At 43.0% G+C, this 26746-nt stretch overlaps 1 protein-coding gene across 2 annotated transcripts; it reads right to left on the bottom strand.

The window, feature by feature from the left end:
* Positions 1–181: 181 nt before the first annotated feature.
* LOC142493534 (G-protein coupled receptor family C group 6 member A-like) lies at positions 182–24811 on the bottom strand. Of its 2 annotated transcripts, XM_075597704.1 has the most exons (6): positions 24457–24811; positions 19124–19427; positions 16103–16957; positions 14125–14337; positions 4877–4994; positions 182–2368 (listed from the first exon to the last, which is right to left on the bottom strand). In XM_075597704.1, exons 1-6 carry the CDS (start codon positions 24645–24647, stop codon positions 1329–1331), a joined length of 2721 nt encoding a protein of 906 aa, XP_075453819.1. In that variant the 5' UTR covers positions 24648–24811; the 3' UTR covers positions 182–1328. The 2 variants fall into 2 exon arrangements, with proteins under 2 accessions (XP_075453819.1, XP_075453820.1); XM_075597705.1 differs by lacking the exons at positions 19124–19427; positions 24457–24811 and adding an exon at positions 17599–19105.
* Between the last annotated feature and the right edge of the window lie 1935 nt (positions 24812–26746).

Genomic DNA, 26746 nt, shown 5'->3' with positions numbered 1-26746 from the left:
CATCATACAATTTGTGAGCTTTTGAAATAACTATAATTTTTTTCTATATACAATTATTTTATTGATACAGTGGGACACACATCTTGTTTTTAAGTATGGCATATCGGGGCAGAGGGAGATACAGTAATTTTACCAAGATCACACAGAATAAATGACACAGGCAAAAACTGAATTCTGTAGCTTGTACACTCAAGATTTATTTCAGCATTATTTGCTTAGATCCAACATAACATAATTACTTCGGTGTCATTAATGATAAAAATAATGTTCTTCTCAAAACACTGACAAAGAAAGCGAAGCCAAAAATAATAGATTATCACATCTTTAATAGTAATTAAAATAAGGACAAAACAGTTATATTGATATTACCACTCAAGGAATATTGCATTGAATTCTCAGTTTTTGCATCTCTGTTTAATGATAGCACTGTCATTCATGGAAAAGTATCCAGGACTATTTTGCCTCTAAACATTTTTGAACGTGCTGTACTGTTTATAGATTTCTAAAAAGAAGAAAATAGAATTATAATTTTACCATTTTTAATCCTGGCTCAAACGACCAGTGACAGGATAGAACAGCTCTTCCCAGAATTAATGACGATACCCCAGTCATCCTGAACCAGCTTCTTTAATATTAAGATGCAAGAGACTTTAAAAGGTAAGAAATATCTCTGGTTTCAAAGAATAACTATATTAGTTTTAAAATGCTAAATATTTCAGAATGTACCTAACAATTAAACATATGTTGAAGGGTCTGAGTACCTGTGAATTTCATGTTGCCATTTTGTCCTTTTAATTTTTTCGCTTAAAATGTTTCTGCAGATTTCTTGGTCAGTCGTCAGATTTCCATAGTGTCTGCTTTTGCATTAAGATATGTCAATAAAATGTGTGTTGTCATTGTTATACAGTAGGTAGAAATGTCTAAAATGTTCCATGACCAAACACAATTTGCGCATTGCCCCCTTATTAGATCTGCAAAAAAGTTTGATTCAATCCAAAAGTTTGCGACAAATTCTCTAAAATGTCAATGGGCATTGCATGTTCGATTAATTTTGTAATTCGATTGAATTTGTAATAAACCCCTTGTTAAAGTCACTAGACTGCTACTTAGCCACAGCAAAACAGCTACATTTGCCACTTTCAAAAAGCAAAATAGCAAATTTTGCACAATTTGGGTTGTTTCGCTAGAATTTATAACTCCAGCAAATATTTGCAGATTCTGCAAACTTTTGGAAAGTTCACTCAAAACTGCAGAAAAAACTATCTTGACATATTCGGACATTTCTAATTATAGATTTTAATAATCAGCAATATAGAGCGTGACAATTCCTAGCAACTTCCACTCCGTTTTCTCAATCCATGAATGGAGCTAGAATGGCTGCCCTCAATATTTAGGCAAGTCTGGCATTCTTTAAATGTTTTATTGCTTGGAACTTCATGAGCAAGATAAGAAATAGAACGTTTGCCTTTGGAAAAAGATTGTATACTTTTCAGGTACACTTCTCTGCTGTTGCTATCTCTTTTGAAAAATATTATGTAACATGGGGGTATAAGATGACAGCATAATACACCATAGTTGGATGCCAATATGGCCACCACCACCACTGCAGGAAGATACATTCCGGTGGTGGTCACATAAATTGGTATGAAAGCAAACCATACAAAAAGATATATGAGCATACTGAATGTGATAAATCTACACTCATTGTATTTGTCCGGTAACTTCCGTCCTTTATAAGCTAGAGCGAAACAAATAAGAGAAAGGAAACCGATATACCCTAACATAATACCATACCCCACAGCGGATCCTTCATTACACTGGAGAATCACAATTTCGGGCATTATGACAATTTTCGTAACTGAAGGTCCTTTAAAAAAAAGCCATAGTGTGCAAACACAAACCTGAAAACCGGTTAATGTAGTAATAACTACAAGGGGTTGATAAGTTAACTTTACGTTGTATTGTATTCTTTTGCCCAACTCAAACGCCAGCACAATTCGAAAAGACTTGATCAGAATGCAAGATACACAGAGAGTAAAACTAATACCGAACATAGGCTGTCTGATCTTACATGACGTGTCATTTGGTTCACCAATGAAAAACACAATGCTAGAAAAGCTGATTAAGAGAGACAGGTTCATCACGCAGCCGTAAATGCCTCCTGCTGCTTTAACAGCTGGAGTGGCAACATGTTTTATAAAAACGATTCCTACTAATAACGCTAGCAGGAAACCAATTGCAGCAAAGCTTGACAGAACAATGGCAAAGGGGTTCTTCCACTGGAAATACTCGATTGTCCTATTTTCACAGTGAGAGCTTCCATTATTAGACCACTGATCATCGGGGCACTTCGTGCATTCCTTGATATCTAAAAAAAAAAAAAAAGAAAACAGATATTTTGAAATTATTTCAGAGTTGTTGATTTGTGTATTGGGACTCTGACTAATAACATGCAAATCAGTACATTGAATGTTTCTCTTTTTACATCCTATCTATTTTGGACTTGGGTATTTATTGAGATCTGGGGCTTTTTTGAGATAATTTCAGGTTTAAAAATTCTGTGCAAGACCACCACACTTACTCAAATCTGATAAATATATAAATAAGTACAAATTGTAATTATGAACAAGTCCAAGTTCTGAAAAGCATCCAGTCACCAACAGAACGTTTGCACTTATCTGCTGACCCTCCTAGAAATGTGCCCAAACTGTTGTCAAGAAATATATTCATTTGATAACCACTGCCCCATAGCTTTTGCCTAATGTATGATGCAGCTTGTGCGTCAGAGCCTGGGCTAAGAAAATATAGAATCAGAAAACACACTCAAAGATGCATATTTCATTCTTCGGTATTCAATATTTTGAGTTTAGTTACAGATTCCACATGACTTTGGACCTTCTAAAGTAAAAACATACCAAACTAACATCCTACACAAGAATGACCAACCTTTTCCCTCTTGCCCTCTCCCTGTACCCAATGAAAAATTGGGGGAAAAATGACCACGGCTTTTATTTTCAATCAGAATATTAAACGGCAATAGCAGCAGGCTTGCCAGGCTACGCTGAACTGAACCTGAGCTCATACAACAAATACGGTATTACAGACAGCACTACTTTTATGTTACAGTCACAGTTATAAAATGACCAGTGCACGGGAACAATAAGAGGGACCCTTAACCCTCCCAAATCTATAAGGCAACAAAGGTAATGTCCCCAGCACTCTTGGGAATAAACTGAAAAAACACTGGAATATGCCAAAAAATAGATTGTAGTGTAATTGAAGTAGTGTACAATAAAGGATATACTGTATATACATAGGATATTGACACTGACCTAGGGGAAATCTATGTAAACACAAGCCAAGAAATGGCAAACATGGGAGCGGAGGGAGGTAAGGGAGGGAAGGGAAAACAAGGAAAACACAAGGAGAATTGGGTACAAACAATAAACTGCCTAACTGCAAAAAAAGGGAGTAAGTGTGGTGGAGCAAAAGACTGGCAATGTTTTGGGGCTGACTACCCCTTCCTCAGGCCCGTTCCCACAGGACCTTCAAAAATGAACTTGTGGTACTTCCCTTCATGCCATACCACAAAATATCTCCCTCCCATCTGAATGGAATATTGAACACAACAAAAATAAGAAAAAAGAGTGTTCGCATAGACAGGGAAATCTAAAGAGAGGAACACCTATTGAAAATTAATGTGTCCACTTAAGTTTAAACTGCTGCTGCCAGTAATCTAATTGATACCTTACAGATAGATGTTAATGGAAGAAATCTTGGCATGATAATATGTACACATACTGTACATGTGAATCACTAGAAAATCCTTCTGTAAGGTAACAATTAGATCAGGGGCACGCAAACTTATTTTGCTGCGCCCCCCCCCTGCCTTGCTCCCTCCGTTCCTGCCCTCCCCCCCTTACCTAATTTAACGTTGCGGGGTCGTGTGATGCCGCGTTGCCATGGTCACACATACCAAAGCCGACTAAGCCCGGTAAGTAGAGGTTGCAGAGGCCTTTCGTGGTCCCCCGGCATTTAATTTAAATGCCTCAGGGAAGAGGGCGGGACTTCTGCAACCACCCGCACGCCCCAAGGAAAAAGTTTCCAGCCTTCAGCCTCCGGCGTCAGTTTGTTGATCGAAATGCCTTTTCAGATCTGACACAATGTGAGTGTGTTTTATCTATGATTACTTTTATAAACCTTTTTGTACCAGTCTGCACTACCTCCGGTTTCTTGTATTACCATACCAAGGTTTTACCCAGTGAATCATGTTACCTGTCTACTACTCCCTGGGGAACATCCGTGGTTTTACTACATAAAGAAACCTTTATGGGATTTGCTAAAGAGTGAAGTTTGTAAGTACAAATTTCACTGGAATTGAGAATAAGACTGTTTCCTTAAATTATCAGACATATTGCACTATTTGTGGTGTGTTTGCTTTTTTCTATATGTATGCGCTCCCCTCCAACGTTCTCTCATTGGCTGGTGCCAAATTCAGTCCCTTCAGTCATACCTGGAACTCAGAGGAGAATAACAGAGGCCCACAGATTCAAACATACTGCAGTGTTCAATATTTGTTTTCTAAATGGGATTGTTGCCTTAAAAAGGCAAAAAAATACATATTTGCCAATTATTTAAGAAAAACATTTTAAAAGAAAAAAAAACATTCCTGAATCTTTAACCAAAGCAATTCAATTTATGTTAAAATATATGTTAGCAGTAAGAACATGTTACAGGTCTAAATCTGGGCTTGTGATCCATCTGAAACTTTTTTTTTTTTTTAACATTGCTTCCTTTTATAAAATGTTTAACTGGTGTTCTGTTATTTTGCTGGCATTTCAAATCATGAATGACATAATAATAAAAAGACACTTACCGAAATCATTGGAGTAGTAGCCCTCTGCACACAGACCGCAGTTATAACAACACATAATGTTTGAGTGTATTTTATACTGCCCTGGAATGCAAGACTTTGAGCATTTTGAATCAGGAACCTGTGGGGCAGCACACATGAAGAGAGCAGTCATTTTTGATGTGTGTAAGTGGATACATCATTTGTGATGTATTATCACATAGAATAAAGAACAGAGCAACATTATTACTACCCTATTTCCTCGATTCTAAGACGCACCTTTTTTCTGATTTTCACATGTCTGAAATCGGGGTGCGTCTTAGAATCGATGTATACATTTTTCTTTAAAGTGTCTAAAGCACTAACCCCCTCTTTTAACTTACCATGTTTCAGGAAAGGTCCCATGCCAACGGAGGATGAAGCGGGCGGCAGGAAAGGTCCCAAGTCTGCAGGTGAATGAAGAAAAGAAGACAGCGGGTGTGTGGTAGCAGGAGATCATAATAGCAGGAGAGCAGAGCAGGAGCAGAGCGGCATAGGGGAACGGCTTGGGAGGTGCACACTGAAACCGGAAGTCGTACTCCGGTCAACTTCCGGTGTTACAGTGTGCACCTCTCAAGCCATTTCCCTATGCCGCTCTGCTCCTGCTCTCATGCTATTATGATCTCCTGCTACAGCACGCCCGCCATCTTCTTATCTTCATTCACCTGCAGACTTGGGACCTGTCCCATCTGTTGTCCATCTTCAACCATCTGCAGATGTGGGACCTCTCCTGCCGCCAGCTTCTTACTCCTCTGACATGGTAAGCGAAAAAGCAATTTTCTTCGATAGTAAGGGCCAAATCGATGGTGCGTCTTACAATCGATGGCGTCTTACAATCGAGGAAATACGTATATCACTCAGATAATCCCTTGATTGAATGGACCATGACAAATACATCACAAGGCACCTAAGAATAGAAGCTATGCCAATGTAAACCTGCTTACAAGACTCATAATGAAGTAGTGGCAGTTGGTGCTTTTTCTTACAAACACAATTGGGTATTTAGATATTTAAGTATTTCGTTTTTATACAATTTCCGAGGTATGTTTGTTTGTAAACATGATGGGTGATTTCACTGTACAGTATGTCATGTAAGACCTGCCCCTCTTCAAAATTAACCTTGGCTTGTATGCCGGAATAAAGTTTTTTTTATTAAGCACCTTGCCTCCAGCCTATTCAAGCAGCAGTGCTCGTTCTATTTCTTTACCCACTATTGCCTTACCATTGGAACTGATGCACGCGACGGAGCAGGGGATAATCCAGCTTACCCGAGCAGAGAGAAACGCAGTAAAGAACGAACTCAAAGTGTGAGTATATACTCTTACATTTCTTCTGAAGTTATGAGAGGCTAATACCGGCCCACCCGCAGAGGGACCACCGGGTGGAGTTAAAAACTCACCGGATAGGTTAGAAGGCTGCCTCCCTTCATTGAATGGATTTTGGCTTTTTCATTGTTTCTCTCTCATTTGGGATATTCAAGTTGCTGATGTTACTGCTAAAGAGGATGTTAACCCTGCTCTAAATGATATTATCAATTGCCTATATATGGCAGCACTGTGGGACCCTGTGTACCTTTATTTCATGGTCTATTGCTGTGTGCTTAAAATGGAGTACATGGCAAGTGTTGCGCAGTCAAAATGGCATTCCCAACAGAATCACGGGACCGTGTGGGTTAGACAAGCCAGTTACCAGTTTTGCAAAAGTAGTTGCAAGTTTGCAAAAATAGTTGCATCTTGTTAGGCGGCAAAACCAGACACCACCCATCTCTGGGATTGGCTCAGATGGAGCCAAGTCACTCCTTGGTCCGTCCTAACCCTGCTTTGTGTTCCACCTAGGGGAGGAGCCATAACCCTGCACCAATCCAGGGCTATTGTCTCGGCTATGGGAGGAGCTTGCCAAACCCTGCTGGACTTTAGTTCTGCTGAGCTGTGGAAGAGTATAGAGCTGCTGTTAATCCTCTGCCTCATTCTACCTTGCCTATCTCATCTATCTCTGATAAATGATCATGTCAGAGCTAGGCCTAACGAATTATTCTCTGCCAGAAGGCTATCTGGTGGTCACCATTTATGGACGACAGTACCTGAGATGTGTGTGTCCCAACTGCAGACTTCCTGGGGGAGATGCCAGTATAATGGCACTGTGCCAGAACTGCAGGACACAGTTTATATGGCCTGCCAACCCTGTGCCACCTGCAGCAGTAATTCAACCAATCGAGCGGGCCTCTACGCCATCTGGTGCGGCCCCTCCATTTCATTCTGCACCCCTGCTCCTGTAGATCTACGATCAGGCCTTATTGTCATGGGAAGTGGCCAGCAGCTACGTCTATCTGGCTGGGCCACCTGTGGGTCCGTGCAACCAAGGATCGGTTCCCAAGGCCCCAACGTTACGGTATCTGAGACGTTTCCTGTGGTCCAAATCCAAACGGTCCCCGGTGTCGGTGTGCCTGGAGGGTGAGTCGACTGCCCTTGGGGGTGTTGGGTGCGTTTCCTCTGGTGGTGCCAGAGTAAGCCTGCTTTGTGCCAATTACTGCCAGGGGGTGCCGGATGCCCCAACATCGTGGCCCGGCAGAGGTGTCCTTGCCATCTTCCTGTTCTGATGAAGAACACAGCTGCCAGATATCTGCGGAGAAGACTTCTGCACTTACCGGTGTCCTGCGATCGAGTCTGTCCTGAAGGCCATGGTGCTGTCGAAGGTCCGGAGGAGCTCCATGCCCAAGGAAGATGTCAGCGCTACCAAAGACCAAACTGCCGAGGAAAAGGCAAGATCCGATGACATCTCCTACCTTCAGTTGGTTGAGGCGACATATCCTACTGCCCAACAAGAGTCCGCTGCGGCCTTGCCAAACGAGGAGCCAGGCGGAGCCCTGTTTGGTGTGCTGCGGGGTGATGTACTTCCGGTGCAGCCAGATGTGACGTCATCGCCGCCGCCTAGTGTGGGCCTGCCTGAGACTCTCGCAAGGCTGGCACTACCCGATGACGTCGACAAGATGGCCGCCGTCTCGGATGCGGAACCTACACTACTATCTACCGGGGTGAGTGCCAGATGGTGCTCAGCTGCTCCAGCTCCACCACAGACCCCGAGCAGGGGAATAAGTCATCGTGGATCCTTCAACAAGGCCCCTATACCATCACCTAGATGTCGTGGCTGACCTAACCGTACATCCCTTGGACTGGTCATGGACAGTGATAGGCCCAGTACACTGGCCCCAGTTGCCCATGCCGTCATCAGCCCTGTCACCAGCCCTTGCTACTGCTACCTTTGTGCTTACCAAGTTCCCTAGTGATAGCTTGTCCCAAGGAATGTCACCAGATTTAAGGGATTGGGACTTTGTTGGGAAGGATGGGTGGTCAGATGACTCTGAGGGTGAAATCCCCATTTAAGTTGTATTCCTGTGGCTATGTCTCCAGGGTAATTTAAGTCCTTTAGGGATTCATCTCTGTCCCAGCAATCTGTTAATACTGGTGTGTCTTCCCAGATGGACACAAGGTCCGATAGTCCACCTGTAGAAGGTCAGTCTAGGGAACCTAATAAGTGCTGGGACCCAATGTTTGAGGGTTATGCTGCTAGCCTTAATAGAACACGGCTACTGCTCGTGGATGGCTCCATCATGGACCACTAGTGGGAGGAAGGTCAACTCTCCCAGGAAGAGATAGCTGAGGCCCTTCGCAAAGGTTGGGCGAGATCAATTTAGGAGTAAGATTTCCTAAGGGCCCCTCTGTATTCTATCAAGAGGTAGAGCTCAGTGAGCCTAAGTTCTGGGTATTACCTGGTCAGGGAGCTGACCATCAGATTATAAAGCTGAGTAGAGCTGACAGAGCAATTTTTTAACAGGTACCATCAGTCGCACTCACATAAATTCCCATATGTACCGGAGCCAATAATGGATGAAATAGATCTAAACCATCAGGAATGGTTGCAGCTGGCTGTCATAGTGAATATAAAGACCAAAACATCTGATGACAGATTTGATACTGATTCCAAAATTCGCTCTGTCATGGAAGAATGGTTGGTAGGTACCTGCATATACAAAGACCGTGCAGAAATTAGGCAACGTCCTGGTTCTCCAAAAATATATTGTGTGGACCAAGCTATTCAATGGAAGAGTAGTTATGTATTCATCATCACTGTAAATCAGTGGATGATGTGGGCATTTGTCTATATGACTGTGATGGTTATGTTATACATCTGGTGTAACCTGTTCTGTTTTGCAGGCTTCAGGTTACTGGTTGGTGCCCAAATTGGATCCCAGTGAGGATATGGGAATTTTCACCTAGGGGAGAGTATAGCTATGGCTGGTCCAGCTATCTTTCTGCCCTCCCCCCCTGTCACGTACATTCTCCTAGGAACAGACAGTAACAGGCTATCCTGTGGGGTTTGCCCCCCTCATGCAGGTTCCTTGAGTGGCAGGAGAGGTGGTCTGTGGACACTGGGTCTGTGTTGTAGCCTATCATGGTGCAGACCCTGTGCCCTCCCCTTTTGCATGTAGGAGGATGTTCTAAATTAGAGGAATTCGTTCTCCTCTGCCCCTCCTGGGAAGAGGAGCGTGTGTGCCTCATGGGTGGAGGAGCGAAGATCTGTGCTTAGCACAAGGCCTCATCACATTATCTGCTGGCCAACACCATCCAAGGGCCTGAAACCCCTACTGTATGTATGTATGTCTTTGTATAGCGCCATTATTATACATAGCACTTCACAGAAGTAATAGTTACAATCATATAAATAATAAGATATACATAACACAAAGGGAAGAAGTGCTTCAGACTTAAAAAGTAACATTTAGGAAAAGGTGTCCCTACTCCGAAGAGCTTACAATCTAAGCTCTGGTTGGTAGGAAGAACATGCAGAGACAGGAGGATAGCATTCTGGTAAGTGCATCTGCAAGGGTCTAGGGTTAATGTATGAGGTGTTAATTATCAGCCATCAAGCTACTCATATGCTCCCTTAAGCATGTGTGTTTTAAGGGGGTTTTTAAAAGGTGGATAGAGAGGGTGCTTGTCGGATATTGAGGGGAAGGGCATTCCAGAGGTGTGGGGCAGCCAGTGAGAAGGGTTTAAGGCGGGAGAGGGCTTTGGATACAAAAGGGGTAGAGAGAAGACCAGAACTCAAGAGCCGGGATGGTGTATAGCGAGAAATTAGGGCTGAGATGTAAGGAGGAGCAGAAGAGTGTAAAGCTTTAAAAGTGAGGAGTAGAATTGAGTGTGTGATACAGGAGTTGATAGGAAGCCAGGAGAGGGATTTCAGCAGGGAGATGCTGAGACAGATTTAGGAAAGAGCAGAGTGATTCTGGCAGCAGCATTAAGGATAGATTGTAGGGGAGACAGGTGGGAGGCAGGAAGTTACAGTGATCAAGACGGGAAAGAATGAGGGCCTGAGTCAACGTTTTAGCAGTCGGGCAGCAGAGGAAAGGGCGTAACTTTGTAATATTGCGGAGGAAAAAGCGCAACAGGTTTTAGAAACGTTTTGAATGTGAGAAAAGAATGTGAGAGAGGAGTCGAGTGTGAACCCTAGGCAGCGTGCTTGGGCTACTGGATGAATGATGGTACTTCCAACAGTAATGTAGAAGGAGGGAATACGGCCAGGATGGAGGAAGTATGAGGAGCTCTGTTTTTGCCATGTTTAGATTAAGTCGGCAGAGGCCCATCCAAGATGATATAGCCGACAGACATTCAGAAACTTTAGTCTGTAATTTGTGTGTCGTCAGCATAGAGGTGATATTTGAATCCAAGAGAAGTGATTAGGTCACCTAGAGAGAGTGTGTAAAGAGAAAAGAGAAGAGGTCCCAAGACAGAGCCCTGGGGAACCCCCACAGAGAAATCGATAGAGGAGGAGGTGTTTGCAAAAGAGACACTGAAAGTACGCTGGGAGAGGTAAGAGGAGATCCAGGAAAGAGCTTTGTTATGGATGCCAAGCGTATGGAGAATGTGAAGGAGAAGAGGGTGGTCCACAGTCTCAAATGCTGCAGAGAGGTCGAGCAATATGAGAAGAGTGTAATGACCTCTGTCTTTGGCAGCATGGAGGTCATTAGTTATTTTACTGAGGGCTGTCTCAGTAGAGTGAGCAGTGCGGAAGCCAGATTGTAGAGGATCCAGGAGAGAATAGGTGTTGAGAAATTGGAGCAAGCGAGAGAATACAAGACGTTCAAGGAGTTTAGAGGCAAAAGGCAGGAGGGAGACAGGTCGATAGTTACACAGGTAGGGTCAAGCTTGCTGTTTTTGAGTAATAGTTTAACTGTTGCATGCTTGAAGGAGGATGAAAAGGTACCAGAGTAGAGGGAGAACTTAAAAAGTCTGTGAGCGTAGGGATTATAGTAGGAGCAAGAGGTTTTAGGAGGTGGGTGGGAATGGGTTCAAGAGGTAGAGGGAGAAGAGGAGATCAGCAATTACACATCCTCCTCCGTGACAGCGGGTAAAGAGTCAAGGAATGCAGGAGGAGAGTTAGGAGAGGTGTAGGATGGCAGGAGGATACAGAGGGTATGGCCTGACGTATGGATTCCACCTTTTCCTTGAAATTGTCGGCAAAGTCCAGAGGTGAGATGGAGGAAGAAGAACAGGCAGCAGAGGGTGGTCTGAGTAGGGATTCAAAGACAGAGAAAAGTCGGCGTGGATTAGTCTTGTGCGTGTTGATTAGTGAGGAAAAGTAGGTTTGTTTAGCCTGAGAGAGGGCAGAGTTGAAACAGGATAGCATAAATTTGTAGTGAAGGAAGTCTGTGAGAGTGTGAGATTTCCTCCAGAGGCGTTCAGATGAATGAGCGCAGGAACGCAGCATGCACGTGTGGGAATTTAGCCAGGGTCTGGGGTTAGAAGGGCGGGAACGGCAGAGAGATAGCTAGGCATGTAGATCAAGAGATGAGGATAGGGCAGAGTTGTAGTTCCTGACTAGGTTGTCAGGGTCTGGAGCAGAGCTGAGAGAGGAAAGGGAGGAGCGTAAAGTGGAATAAAAAACTGGTAGGTTAATAGAGCGCAGGTCTCTGCAGAAGCAAGGTGTAGATGAAGGGGAGAAGAGAGAAAGAGAGAATGAGATGAGGTGATGGTCAGAGAGAGGAAAAAGGGAAATGGAGAAATCGGGGGAGAGAGAAGTTTTTAGTGAAAACCATGTCTAGGTAGTGGCCATCTTTGTGGGTGCTGGCTGCAGTCCACTGTTGAAGGCCAAAAGAAGAGGATAGAGAGAGAAAGCGGGAAACCCAAGGGAGAGAGGGGTCATCAATGTGGTAATCGAAGTCCCTAAGAAGAAGAACAGGGGAGTCTGAGGAGAGAAAGAAAGAGAGCCAGGATTCAAAGTGACAGAGAAAGGCAGAAGGGGGATGAGTAGAGGTAGTTGGGCAATAGATGACCACCACATGGACAGGGAGAGGAGAGAATATCTGGACAGTGTGAGTCTCAACGGAGGGAAAAGCAAGAGAGGGTGGAATAGGAAGGGTACGGTAGCGGCAGATAGAGGAGAGCAGGAGCCCCACATCTCAAACCCTACCATCACGGCATGGAGTGTGGGAGAAAGAAAGGCCATCATAAGAGATGGCAGCTTCCAGTGCAGAGTCAGACTGAGTGAGCCAGGTCTCAGTTATAGCAAATAGGAGCAGAGAGTTAGAGAAAAAGAAGTCATGCACAGAAAGAAACTTGTTGGAAAGGGAGCGTGCATTCCAAAGAGCACAGGAGAACGGAGAGAGGAGGGAGGGTGATAGGGATGGGTATAAGGTTAGAGGGGTTAACACCCGAAGGAGTAGAAGTTGTATGTGGAAGGCAAGGATGGGAGCATGCAGAAATAAGGCAGGGACCAGTATTGGGGGAGATATCCCCAGAAGCGAGGAGAAGCATGGATAGAAAGAGAATGTGTGAGGCTGATTTGTAGGGGTGTGATTTAGTGCAGGGGATATAGCTGTGTAGTGTCAGAGGGCGCAGGTAAGAAAGGAGTTCATGTGAACTGAGAAGTGGCGAAGGAAGGAGAGATGGAGATATATAAATAGAGTTAGAGACATAATGAGGCTGGTAGAAGGAGGTGCGTATTTTGAATAGAAGTGAGGTCAAAACAAATAAAAACAGTAGTGGCGGCATGACAGCAATAGTTTAGTGCCGAGAAACACAGTCTCGAACAGTAGATAATTTCCTCCTTTCCAGCACCGTTCAAAATCCAGGATTCAGGACCAGTAGGTGTTGTCCACTTGTTTTACTCCTGTTGAACTCCCTGTTGAACTCCACACTGTATTCTACTTAAAACTTGTTACTTTAAATGTATGCTGCTTGCCCCCTGCATTGCTGCTTCCCCAATGTGTCTCTAGATATATAGGTCTTACATATCACCTGACTGAATTAATTTCAGCTCAATGTGACGCCCATTTAAACAATTGGTATTTTTAAGCAGGGTGTAGTCCTGTCAAGGTGTTACAAGTTGAATGTAGTCAAATGGACACTTAAGGGGTGAAAAGGAGACAGCAGAATCAAATTTGGGCTTTACCAGGGAGTTACAAGTTGAATGTAGTCAAATGGACTCTACTCTACTCTATGCAACGCTGTTATACCATCCTGCAGTGGCTGCATCAAATAAAGATCCTGTTTATATACTTCTGGCTGAGTTGCAGTCTATTAGCCTGAAGTATAGGAGTAAGACTGTCATGGTAGGGACTGCTTCTGTGACTGGAGGCGCTGTCACCACATGAAAAGAACTTAAGGAACACAGAAAGTCTGTCCTGTTACCCCACAAAATTGCAGACACTCAGCTCTCCTGGACCCTCACAGGTAAGACCGCACCACAGACATCCCAGTAGCAGCAACAGGTTTCCAGGGAGGGGGGGGAAAGGGCAACACTTAAAATGTCAATGATCCACATGTGATCGTGCTCAGTGTCATTCCAGGTGATCCCAATTGTCAAGTGCAGGGTCTTACACAAACTGCATTATACAGGTACAAGGCTCCCGCATGTGGACAAGGCTTGGCTGCTTGGTGCTGTGACCAAAAGTGTATTCTCAGCCATGATGAAAGGATTAAGTGCAGCCACTTCTGATAAATACAGATACTACACTAGATCTTAGTCAAAAGGAAGAGAAGGGATCTACTATAAGTACTGCTGCATGTAAGGGTATCTCTATATACAAATAAAGTATTACGACTAGTATTATTACTAATCATATTCCTTAAGGGTACTATATAGTGTCTTTCCAGTATAATTAAAGATAATACAATTGCAAGAGAATTGTAACGTTAGAGTGAAATTCTGCACAGGGCACAAAAAAAGTTTTTTACCTTATTATGTGGCGTGTTCCACACGATTTTAGAGCTATTAAAATCAATGGAGCTTTTTTGAAGGTTATATTTTCCAACGACATGAAAGTGCATGGACCCATTGATGAAGTGCCAAAAAAGTAAGTCATACCCAATATTAGCATCTCCATGATTATCAAAGAAGATATTCTCATCAGAGTCATTAAAATTTATTTTCTTAACCTCACGAAGCAGCTGCAAGAGAAACAATGAGTAATGAATATAAAAGAAGATGCTTATGAGACACAGTTGAGGAATTGGTTATTATTGTAGTGATTTGCCATTATGAGTAATCATAAATTGCCCTGGTGAGTAGAACCATTCTGTTTCACTCTATAAATTGCACGGTACTCATCACTTCTGTACTGCACCGACACACTTTATTCGAGCAAATACCCAGTTTGTACCTGGCAGATACCTGGAATGCGCCACTCCTCACCTCTGACAAGCCCCGTTGCGTTTGCCTTCCCAGCCTGGGTTCATGCCTGGCTGACGGGCGGCTGATCTGTTAAATGATAATGATTAGGATTTAATAGGCTGCAATGCTTCGCGTGTCTACCAGATGGCATAAATTCATGAATTGTAATGCAGTATATATATATATATATATATATACTGTGCAGTATTGCAGCCAGCGGGAATAAAATGCTTCAATCCCTGCCTGGAAAATACCTCAATGCACTCGGGCAGAAAACAGTCACAAACCTCAATACACCCGGGTATACCCGAATTCATGGGACTAGCCGAGCTCGAATAAAGTGTGTCGCCAGTGTATATGCTGCTCCTGAGTACATTTGAGTGCAGTGAGTATGTTGGCTATTTATCAAAGACTCCCAGCTACAAAACATGAGCAATATTTGTGCAAAAACAGTCATATATAAACGTATTAACAAATACATATTATTCAACAGAAACAAGCCTTTTCTCTTCGATCATTCTGGTGCTGTTTTTCTACATGTTGCAAATAATACTAGTGCGTAATTACAATAATTCTTATTTAAATAATCATTTACCCATGAAAGCTGCAAAATGCTTTTGTGGCAATTGTCATTAGAAAGGAAGGAGTATGCAGCAATTTAGCTAAAGGAATTTCATTCAAAATATATATAAAAAAAAAAAAAAAGGAAAATCACAATTTACACGAAAATTAAAGAAAAAAAAAGTCAGTGAATTATTACAGCTCCGGCATTGAAAGCCAAGACACAAAATGGATAACAGTGTTACCAGTATTTTAAAAATTCAGACAAGGGAGTCACCACACAAAAATAAATAAATCACAAGCAGAGTGGGGCGGGTGTATGGAAGAATATTTGAAATGTATGGAGAGCAGTGTCCTGCAGAGCGGTGTGTGTGAGGACTATGATTTTGAGTTACATTCTGGAACATGTATTTAACTAGTAATGGGACTTGCACAAGAGAGTGACAGTGTAAGAAAGTGTAAGAAAGTGTAAGAAAGAATAAGAACCTATTTGTGGTCTGTTTTATCACAAACTCATTCTAAAATAAGTTCAACAGCAGTAAGTGCACCTACAGCAATTGTGTTTCAACTGTTGCTACAGAAAGGATTTTAATAGATTAGTTTGCAAAATATTTGTTTCCCAGCAACACAGCTGAATACTGTATACATTTCTAAAGAAATGAGCTTACTATTTTCCAAGACAAGTATTCAAGTGTAGGAGAACAATATGGCTCCTGGGGTCAGGCGAAAGCAACAACATTATCAGGGGATAGGGTTGCAGCTTTCTATTGGGTGACCTCACAGCTACTCTATATTGGGCTTTTTTTGTTGCTCCCCAGCAATTTTAAATATTTTTTCTCTGGAACCAAGAGGACTCTGCAGCTAAGTGCAGTGTCAGCTTAGCTAAGGGTGCACATTCCAGTAGAAATAAAGTTAAATTCTCCAAATGTATTGTTACTTTAAATATACTGTAGTGTTGTTGCAAGTAGAAAAATACTTTACCTGCCATGGAGGAAAGCTTGTGTTGGTGTTGCATGTTCCATTGGAACATAATATATTTTGTAATGCTTCAGTTATTGCGTTAACTGCTAAATATGCACTGTAAGATCCATCCAATTCAATGTTTCTATCTAAGTAGTCATCAGTTGCTAAGGAGACATTTTCAATGCTGCAGGCCAATGGTGACTTGAACTTGACAGATTCTGAAGCCCTGCAGTTTTCTGGTGACACACTTATGCAGCTTTTATACTCCTTATACTCTTCTGTACATTCAAAGCGGAGATGTTTGTATTCCTCAATAAAGGCATTTATTGCATTTGGTCCTGGATGCAAAGTCTGCAGGTACTTTCTGAATCCTGTCACTTCTCCATTTTTAAAAGAAAAGCCAAGTATATACCCAACCCTGTCAATGTTTGGCATCTCAGCAATCTCCCGTGAGGTGGACCAGTTATCAGTGGAGATCCAGACTCTAGATATGTTTTGTTTTATGATTTCAGAAAACAGCTGTATGACAATTGGTACCTTTAAAGCCAGAATCACAACGTGTGCCAAAGATTTTTCTATTTTACCGATAATCTGTTTTATTGTTTCATCAATTCCTGGGTTCCCTACGTCCGAGGGAATCTTTTCCTTAAAGGCAGTACATACAGGTTGGTTGTCAAAATGCATTGACAAAGATTCCAAGACAGAGCGTCCATAATCATCATCACTGGAAATGACTCCTACATACGTCCATTTAAATATGCTTGTGAGTGTCGCCAGAGCTTTAGTCAGGTGAACATCGCTTGGAACAGTACGCAAAAAAGATGGGAATCTCCGTTTATCACTTAAGATTGCAGCAGATGAACTATAACTTATCTGTGTGACAAGAAAACACATATTTATTTCTACTTTGGCATTATGGGCAATATGTACTGAGAGGTGTTAATCTGTAAGACACAATGGCCCGGATACATTAAGCAGTGGTAAGGAAAACGGGAGGTGTTATCTCAGAAAATTAGTACATTTTTGGTCAACTTGCATGCAATTTTTGGAGATCACACCTCCAGTTTTCCTTACCACTGTTTGATGTATCTGGGCCAATGAAAGCTATTCACTTGAATGAGCCAAGAGGGGTCTACTGGCCTAACACTGCTAAATAAATATAGCCTATTATCTTTATCATACAGAAAAGTAATACATATTAAAAAGTAGCACAGAAAATGGTAAACCAGGGAAATGGCTGCCATGTCATATCACATAACATGACCCTGTTAATGGATCATGTGACTCAATATAAATTAAAGTTTTGCTGAAGGATATGATCAGCATCTACTAATCATCACAGTACAGTACAATACATAGCTAACACAATTTGTAAAAAGTGAATCAAATGATACTAAAATGGTTAGTGCTGTAATACAGATATAACATGCTTTTTATAAACTGGGTATGTTAGTATGAAACAGAGGATATGTTGCACACCAAACAATAGAATAAAACAGCTGAGATACTTATACCTGTGCTCCTAATGCCATAGAAGACCCACCGCTTTCCATGTTGTATATTCCAAGAAAGAAGGAGAATTAAAGAACTTCGGATTTCCAAAAATCTAATTTATGCAAGCCAAAAAGGTGAACAGACTTTTTGGCTGTCTGTGAAGCCTGTCAAGGAAATGGTACAGTATGTGTCAGATCTTCAGGGGTCCAGCCTTTATAGTGCTCAAAGTCCCAGGTGAATCCACTCCTGTGTCAGTGGCGCACCTGCGCAGTCTGGCTACCGCTGGTGACATTGTGATATTTCGTATTCTTGTTGATGTAATCTGATACCAGCACTTGCATCATCTGTTCCGTGATATTCTCTTAGGTTTCTGACGAGTCAGCATCCGTTTCAAGTCTTTGAGGCCCTCAAGCCTTCCAAGTGTATTCATAAAAGACCCAACGAACAGAAAAAAAGCTATAAGGTTAATGCCAGCAGGGGCTGAATACTGTATATCCTCCTAAACGTTCCCTACACAGCTAAGGGTGACTAATATGTGACTAATAAAAGTGAGATTAAAAAAATGTAAAGGACCTCTCATTTTTTTTTATCAAACAGAATGCTCTTAAATGAGCATGAGACACCTGGAAAAACTTATTTTAAACATATTACAATGTAGCTTTGTTTGTGCAAGATGACTACATGTTCCAGACATGATGAGCAGAAGCAGCAGCAGTGATGTCTGTTCCGACCAAAGCTCACTGTGGCAAATGAGTAGAGGCAGGCAGCTTAACTCACTCCCATATACCAAACAAGAGGAAGCTTCTTATTTACTGCAGTGTTTATTGGGCACAACAAGAAATAAAAAAGGGAAAAAGGTACTTAGGGAGCACACTGGGGTAAGGGATCAACTGAGAAAAAGGGGATGGTAATGGCAAATGAGATAGGTAAATAACAATAACTTTACATGGGGAAATCAGTGAGGTGACTACTCACAATGGCTGCTAGCTTGAAAAGGAAGTGTGTTTGCCTTTGCAAGTAGGAAGAGGACAAAGACTGCACCAAGTAGCAAGGGGAGGAGAGCAGTCCAAATTACAGAGGAGTAAAGGGGGGTTGCCATGGCAACAGGCTAAGAAGCCAGCTAAGGGAGTTACATAGTAATAACTAAGACTAAGGGAATTGCAGCCAGACAAAGAAAACCCATACAGGGGACAGAACAATGTCACTAAAAATAATATTATTTAAGAGTGCAAATGGAGGTGCATGCTGAATATTTATCTTAGATCTAAAAAGCAACCAAGATGTAATTCAATGCTTTAGAGTAACCTGTCCTTTATATTTAACATACTGCAATCACACATATTCACTGTCAAGACTGGACCCCTGAGGGACAAAGGCTGCACAGACAACCAAAATGTTGGTTCACCTTTTGACTTGAATACAGTACATTTGTTTTTTGGAAATTCGATGGCCTTAATTCTTATTTTTCCTTGGAATATTATAAACTTGGTGCATATTGTATTTGTTTATATTTCTCAGATCATTCTCTTTAGGTGGATTACTTACTTGTGGTATGCGATGGTAGCTGAGAAGCCTGGCAACTGTGATGGAAACTTCAGAATACCCTGCACCTATAACTGCTTTCACAAATGGTATGTGATTTGTGTTATTGCACATCATTTCTATAATACTGTCAGATGAATCGTGTTCACCAATTAATCTCATTGTTTCTTGAAGACCCTTTGAAGCATCTGCACACGTGTCATAAATTTCATACCCCAATGTTATACCAGGCAAGAGATTCAAGTTGTTTATTCTTTCAATTGCATGAACCATACCAAGGGACCTTATAAAGCCTCTCCTATCAAATCTAAATCAAAAGCAAACAAAATACAAATTAGAAAGATTCAGTTTATCCAGACTATGTACTTATACTGTACGTAGCTCAGTTGCCTTACAGGAAACTTGTCATTTGAAATCACAGTTTTATTACAGTTTTTAGTTAGCTTGTTCCACCACACTTTCTTAAGAATGATCCTTTTGTTGTGTATGCATAGAGGGTGATGCAGGGTAAATGTGTGTGCAACACAGCAACTTCATATATAAGATCTAACAAGAATATGTAGACAGAAACATAAACAAGGCAGAGAAAGAGAGCTTTTAAAATGACACACAGTCACCCTGCATATAAAAGCACCCTTTAGGTATACACAGCATCAGGTTCACAATTGTTTCTATGGAACATGGTATCTCACTGTTTAACACAAGGGGAGACATATATTAAGGGTGGTAAATAGCTGGCTTGCTGTAAAGTTGCTCCAAAGAGAGTTAGTTTCAGGTTGTCTCACTTAGCGTCACTGTAAAAACGTGTGATGCATTGCTCACGCCCATGCACAGAATGCTTTAGGGATGGGACTGGAGAGGTCATAGCAATCACTGCATTATTTACTATATACACATGCAGTGGCCGTTATCCGAACATTTCTCAAAGTTTTTTTTAGAGATCTTCCAGAGATCCTCACTAGATTTGCCGCAACAGACTAATGGCTCATCAACTTTGTTCAGCTCCGGAGACGCCCTGCTCACGCACACTATAAATAAAAATAAAATATGTAAGCGGCTGCATTACTTTAGCAGCTATCCGCTAAGGCAGGGGTGGGGAACCTTTTTTCTGCCCAGGGCCATTTTGATATTTATAAAATCATTCGAGGGCCATACAAAATTATCAACTTAAAAATTAGCCTGCTATATTTGGTCAAACATTTAATTAACTCACCCCCAATGTGATGGCTGGTACTGCTTCTCTTTGGGTGACTGACTGACTCTTGGGTGGTGGGTAACTATGACTGACTGTGGGTTGGTGTCTGCACACGTACACACACACACACACCGGAAAGGGGGGAGGGAAATCAGACTCTGACCCACTCTCAGACCCACTCTCACTCTCAGACACACACACACACACACACACACACACACACACACACACACACACACACACACACACACACACACTCTCTCTCTCTCAGACACACACACTCTCTCAGACACACACACACTCACACACACACACACACACACTCTCTCAGACACACACACACACACACTCTTTCAGACACACACACACACACACTCTCTCTCAGACACACACACACACACACACACACACACACTCTCAGACACACACACACACACACACACTCTCAGACACACACACACACACTCTCTCAGACACACACACACACACACACACACTCTTAGACACACACACACACACACACTCTTTCAGACACACACACACACACACAATCTCTCTCAGACACACACACACACACACACACTCTCAGACACACACACACACACACACTCTCAGACACACACACACACACACTCTCTCAGACACACACACACACTCTCTCAGACACACACACACGCACACACACTCTCAGACACACACACACTCTCTCTCAGACACACACACACACACAAACTCTCTCAGACACACACACACACACTCTCTCAGACAAACACACACACACACACTCTCAGACACACACACACACACACACTCTCAGACACACACACACTCTCTCAGACACACACACACACACACACACTCTCTCAGACACACACACACACACACACACACACACACACACACACACACACACACACACACACACACATATATACACACTCACACTCACATATACACACACACACACACATATATACACACACACATATATATACACACACACACACACACACACACACACACACCCACCCACACCCACATATACACACACACACACACACACACACACACACACACACACACACACACACACACACATATACAAACACATATACACATATACACATACATATATACACACACACACACATATACACACACACACACACACACACATATATATACATACATTTAGCTAAGCCTGATATTCTCTCCCATAAACAGGGAGGTGTGGCCAGACTGACTATTGATACAGTACAGCTCTTCCTACCTAAAGCATGCTGTCCCAGCAGGAAGTTCCTCCGCTTGTTTGCTGTCACATTGGTGCAGACTCCCCTCCCCTCTCCTCTCCTCCCCCTTCCTCTCCCCTCCAGCGGCACCTGCAGTGGTTTGGGCTTCTCGGGTTGTGCTGATAGCCGAGTGCAGAGCCGCACTGCTCACTGTAAACCCCGCACTGGCTGACCTCTGGTAGTGCGCAGGTCAGCACAGCGCGGGGGATGCTGGGTTGGGGCTTCCCCGCCCTCAGTCCCAAATTGGGAAGAGGGGGGGGAGCGGGCTCACAGGCAGCAGGCCGGACACCCTGCTTGCCCTGCGGGACCTCTGCTCTGCGCATGCTGAATCGCTGCCATTTTTTTTTTTTTAATATAACGGGCAGGGCTGCACGGGGGCCGGACCAAATCATTTCGCGGGCCTTATGTGGCCTGCGGGCCGGACGTTCCCCACTCCTGCGCTAAGGTAATGATTTTTTCTTTGGGGGGTTGTTTGAGCTGTACAAAGTTGATTTCATCCTCGGGGACCCCATACTTCCCGAGATACAGGCCCCGTTATTGGTTGCCGGTATCTCCTGCAATGTTAAAATCCCACGGTCATGTGACCCTCAGGATTTTAACATGGCAGGGATACCAGCAAACCATATCGGGTAACTCGGAAAGTAGGGGGTCCCCGGACCTGATATCAATGAGGTTCAGCTCTGAAGACACCCTGCTACAATACTGTTGTATTAAAATTAAATAAAAACCCTGCGATCACCTGTTAGAGGTGCGCAGATAGAGTGACTGTGCATCTCTTACAGACAGGTAGACCCCGGTAGGATTAGCACAGCAGGGACCCCTGCTGTGTTAATCCGATGGGCTATTTAGTCTGGAGCGGACCATCTCGGATCACCACACACTATAGTGTGTGTTTCAACCCGAGAAATGGTTGGGTAACGGCCGCTGCATCTGTAATAACACAACTCTGACGCCACGGCCATTTTGTGTCTGGTGGGTAGATCTACTTCCCAGGGCCGTAGCTGCGAGAACTGAGGGGGCACCACTGAACAGCCTTGGGGGACACCCCGCTAAGGAATAAAAATGATTGGATATTTGCAAGGAATCTGAGTACACTGATAGTTGTTTAACCTGCTACATGGGACTGCCCCATCAAAGTGGTCAAGTGTAGCTGTTCCCTAACTGAAGAATAAATGCATCATCACTATCTGCTGAAGAGGGATACAAGTAAAGATGCAGCAAACATTATTATTCCCGCTGGCGCATTGCTGCAGACATGCATAATATGCAAGCAGGAGAAGCCCACATTAAAAAGAACTGGGGAAAATGGAGGAGGGAGAGGGGAGAGAAAAGAAGGGGAGAGAGGGGGAGTATATGTGAGGGAAGGAGGGGTAGTTTTAGGGCCTCAACAAGTTCCACCAACATAGAGAATATTCACGAATACAGTAAAAAATTACAGGATTATTTTGCCTTGGTTCTATAAATTGGGGGAGGGGCGGTTGGTGGAACGTGATTATGTGTAACAACGCGTGATGTATACTGTACATCACTCGCACATATTTGCAGTTTCACACGCAGAAAGTTAGAAAACATCTATTAGGTATAAAATGTACATTTTTCAGTTGACATGGCATCATGGCAGATAGAGGTTTTTTTCTCCGAAAGTTAATTGTGGGAGAGGGGGGCGCAAGGCTGAAGGTTTGCCTAGGGCACCTAATACCCTTGCACCGACCCCGAAGAGGAAGCAATACCATGTGTTACATCTGTATGTGTGCAAGATAAATTTAAATCCTGAATGTTTGCTGCTGCCCATACAGTATGTCAAGGTTGCACCAGTACTACATATATGTTTCAGGACCCATATATTAAATGAGGAAAATTAAACTGGTAATTTCCTGAATTTTTTATTGTGACTCTAAACGTAGATTTTTAGCAAAACTTTATATAACGAATCATATTTTGTCTAAGCATTCTTTGGTTAATGTTAATTTAATAAACATTTCAGATTTATGTTGTTGAACAAAGTAGAGCTTGTTTTCCAGGTCAAAACAAACAATCATGAATATATTTCAAATGTATTCAGAAGTGGCTTATTAAGAAAAAAAACATTTTCAATATTAATCATGTAGGTTTCAATTTTGATTCTAGAATTTAACTGAAATAATTTGCTTTCATACTGTTTTGTCATTTGAGCTAAATATAAGTTCATAATAATCATTCATGCAAATACATTATTAATAAAGACAGCATCCCTTTGTTCAAGGAATAAAACATTGGTATTTGTGTGTTAACATATTATGTAAACCTCTGATTATATATATATATATATATATATATATATACACGCACACACACACACACACGCAGTATATATTCCTTTTCGGTATGCTGTAGCTTTAACATCAAGTACATTTATTTGCTAAAAAATACAAATGGTTCAAATTCTACTTGCCCATGTATGAACCCATACAATAGCCACACAGAGAAAATGCAATGTAAGTTTAAAAAAAATCTGAAATACTGTATGATCCCCATGTTGTTTTTTTAATATAAAATAACATGTATCATTTGTAACATTACAACTTTGTCCATACAATATAGTTCTTTACATCATTGTCTTATTTAACACAAGTGAATTGAATGTTAATATGTATATTGATCTACAATTTTTTTTGCAGGTTTTCATATCTTTTAATGGATCAAAATCAGTTATACACAATCTATTGATACCATACAAAAATTAATTGTCCATATATATCAGAGGTTTACATAATATGTTAACACAAAAATACCAATAGTTACAGTATAACTACTTGATAAGCTGATTGCACCGTAAAGAAAATATTATCTTATGCTAATAAAGGCAAACTTACCCTGTGCAACCCAGATCACACGGCTCAGTTTGGTTTCCTAAATTAGATATTTCTGTATGTATTGGAAACAATCCTCCTATCATGATGTCCCCTTGCAGCCTAGCAACTGTAACTTTTGGGCTGTTGCATAATGTTGCCAAGTCCAAATAGATGTAATAGAGAAAGCACAAGACCTTTATGATATTGGACATCTTCTTGTTGTTAAAACTCCTCCAAAAGAACCCTTGCCGTCCTATCGTCCAGGCAGAGCAATATTCAACTTCCTTTTCAATGGGTTATAAATCCAGTCTGCCACCTTAAAAGTCTATTTCTGAGACTGACTTACAGGTGTGGCCAAGGTTGACAGTGACTGTAATTTCTCTCACATGACCCTTTCCCTTAGGCGTTTTACAAAACTAAAATGGGTAAGAATTTGAGTAGTATTAGTAAATCAAACAGCTGTTAAAATCAGGTATTGTGAGGTTGCTATGTTCAAACACTGAATTTCGGATAAACAAAGTTTTTTTTATTTCTTTTTTAAATATCCAGATTATAAATATTGAAGATGTTGTTGTTACATTTTTAAGACATATGGCACTACAGAGATTTACATATTAACTAATCCACAAAGATTATTTTGGCATGATTAAATGATGGTTACCAAAGTATATGAGTTGTTACAGTATATTTGTTACAGACAACAGTAAGGAGATAGCTCAGAAATATGTCTTGAGCCATTGGCTGTGACTCTTTTATAACATTTTATACTGTACGCTATATTTTGCAAGGATTTAATGGCAACCATTATACAGTGCATCACCACTTAAAAGTCAATGACAAGCATTGTCGTAGCTGTTCCCCTGGCTAGATATTGGCTATTGGACAAAAAAAGGGGGTGGGATAGGGAGTGATCAACTATAAACCATACTATAGCAATGAGAGGAATGAACCTCAGTGTATGGCGCTACTAGCCCAGTAGACACGCGTGCATCACGCGGAGGCATCCACATTAACCCTTGATGTACCAAAGTCCTGAGTAGAAAGCGGAAAGCTGCAGCTGTAGTGAATGAAGCCCATAAGCAATCACATAAGCAGTGTTCGACAATCCTATACATTTACTCGCCCGGGGCGGGTGGATTTAACCCCCGGGCGTGTAAATATTGGCCCAAGCAGCACGTGTGGTTTTTTTTAAAATTCCCCCGTTCGCGCTGAAATTTCCCTGCTCGCGCAAAAAAAAAAAAAAAAAAATTTCCCCTACCTGACCGCTGATTGGCACGTGCTCCCAGGCTTTGTGGGCGTGCGGCCAGGCTCTATATGAGCCCGCCCCCCCAACGAGCGGCCATTCTTTCTGCCTGGAGATCTGTTGGAGGGTAAGTACTCTCCATGCTGCGGCCCCTCTGCTCCTTCCCTGCGATCCCCCTGGTCCCCACATGGCTCCCTACTCCCCACCGCGGCAGCTCTCCTGTCCCCTGCTCCTGTCCCCTTCCCCTCCTCCTGTCCCCTGCTCCTGTCCCCTGTCCCCTCCTCCTGCTCCTGTCCCCTTCCCCTCCTCCTGTCCCCTGCTCCTGTCCCCTGCTCCTGTCCCGTCCCCTCCTCCTGTCCCCTTCCCCTGCTCCTGTCCCCTGCTCCTGTCCCCTTCCCCTCCTCCTGCTCCTGTCCCCTTCCCCTCCTCCTGTCCCCTTCCCCTCGATCCACCGATCGATGTCCGGGGCGGGAGGTCCCCGCTGCTGCAGCCCGGTTGGCTTGCGGGGGGGGGGGGGGGCAGCTGGCGCATGGGAGGCACGTGGTGCTTCATGCCGCCGTGGGCTGGGGGGGAAGAAGCAGCCTGCATCTTGGCCGTGCACTGTGACATGCTGGCGAGGGGAGCAGGGCAGTGGCGGCCACGGCGGGGCTGACTGTCACCTGGGGCGCCCAGTGGGGGATACCTCGCCACGTGCCTCCCACCCACCCTGCTGATTGGGGGGGGGGATGTCGGCCTGCCCCCCACACGAGCGGGAGATGGGCGCGGGTGCGTGGGGGAGGAGCGTGGTGCTGGTCGCGGCCTTTCCTCCCCTGTGTGTGTGTGAGAATGTGTATGTGTGTGTGAGAATGTGTGTGTGTGTGTGGGGGGGGGGGGGGAGAATGTGTGTGTGTGTGTGTGTGAATGAATGTATGTGTGTATGGGAGTATGTGTATGTGTGTGACACCAGAGGTACCCCCCCAATCAGTTAACTCCACCCCAATCAGTAACCTCCCCCCCAGTCAGTAACCCCCCCCAGTCAGTAACCCCCCCCAGTCAGTCACCCCCCCTGTCAGTGACCCCCCAGTCAGT

Source organism: Ascaphus truei, chromosome 4, assembly GCF_040206685.1.
Source record: "Ascaphus truei isolate aAscTru1 chromosome 4, aAscTru1.hap1, whole genome shotgun sequence".
Classification (NCBI taxonomy): Eukaryota; Metazoa; Chordata; class Amphibia; order Anura; family Ascaphidae; genus Ascaphus; species Ascaphus truei.
This window is presented reverse-complemented; position numbering and strand designations above follow the sequence as displayed.

Coding starts and splice junctions, on each gene's coding strand:
- LOC142493534 (XM_075597704.1), bottom strand. CDS start 24,647: ATGTCCAATATCATAAAGGTCTTGTGCTTTCTCTATTACATCTATTTG. Junction 19,428..24,456: donor TGTGATCTGGGTTGCACAGG/GTAAGTTTGCCT, acceptor CTTTTGATTTAG/ATTTGATAGGAGAGGCTTTA. Junction 14,338..16,102: donor CAAGCTTTCCTCCATGGCAG/GTAAAGTATTTT, acceptor TTTCTCTTGCAG/CTGCTTCGTGAGGTTAAGAA.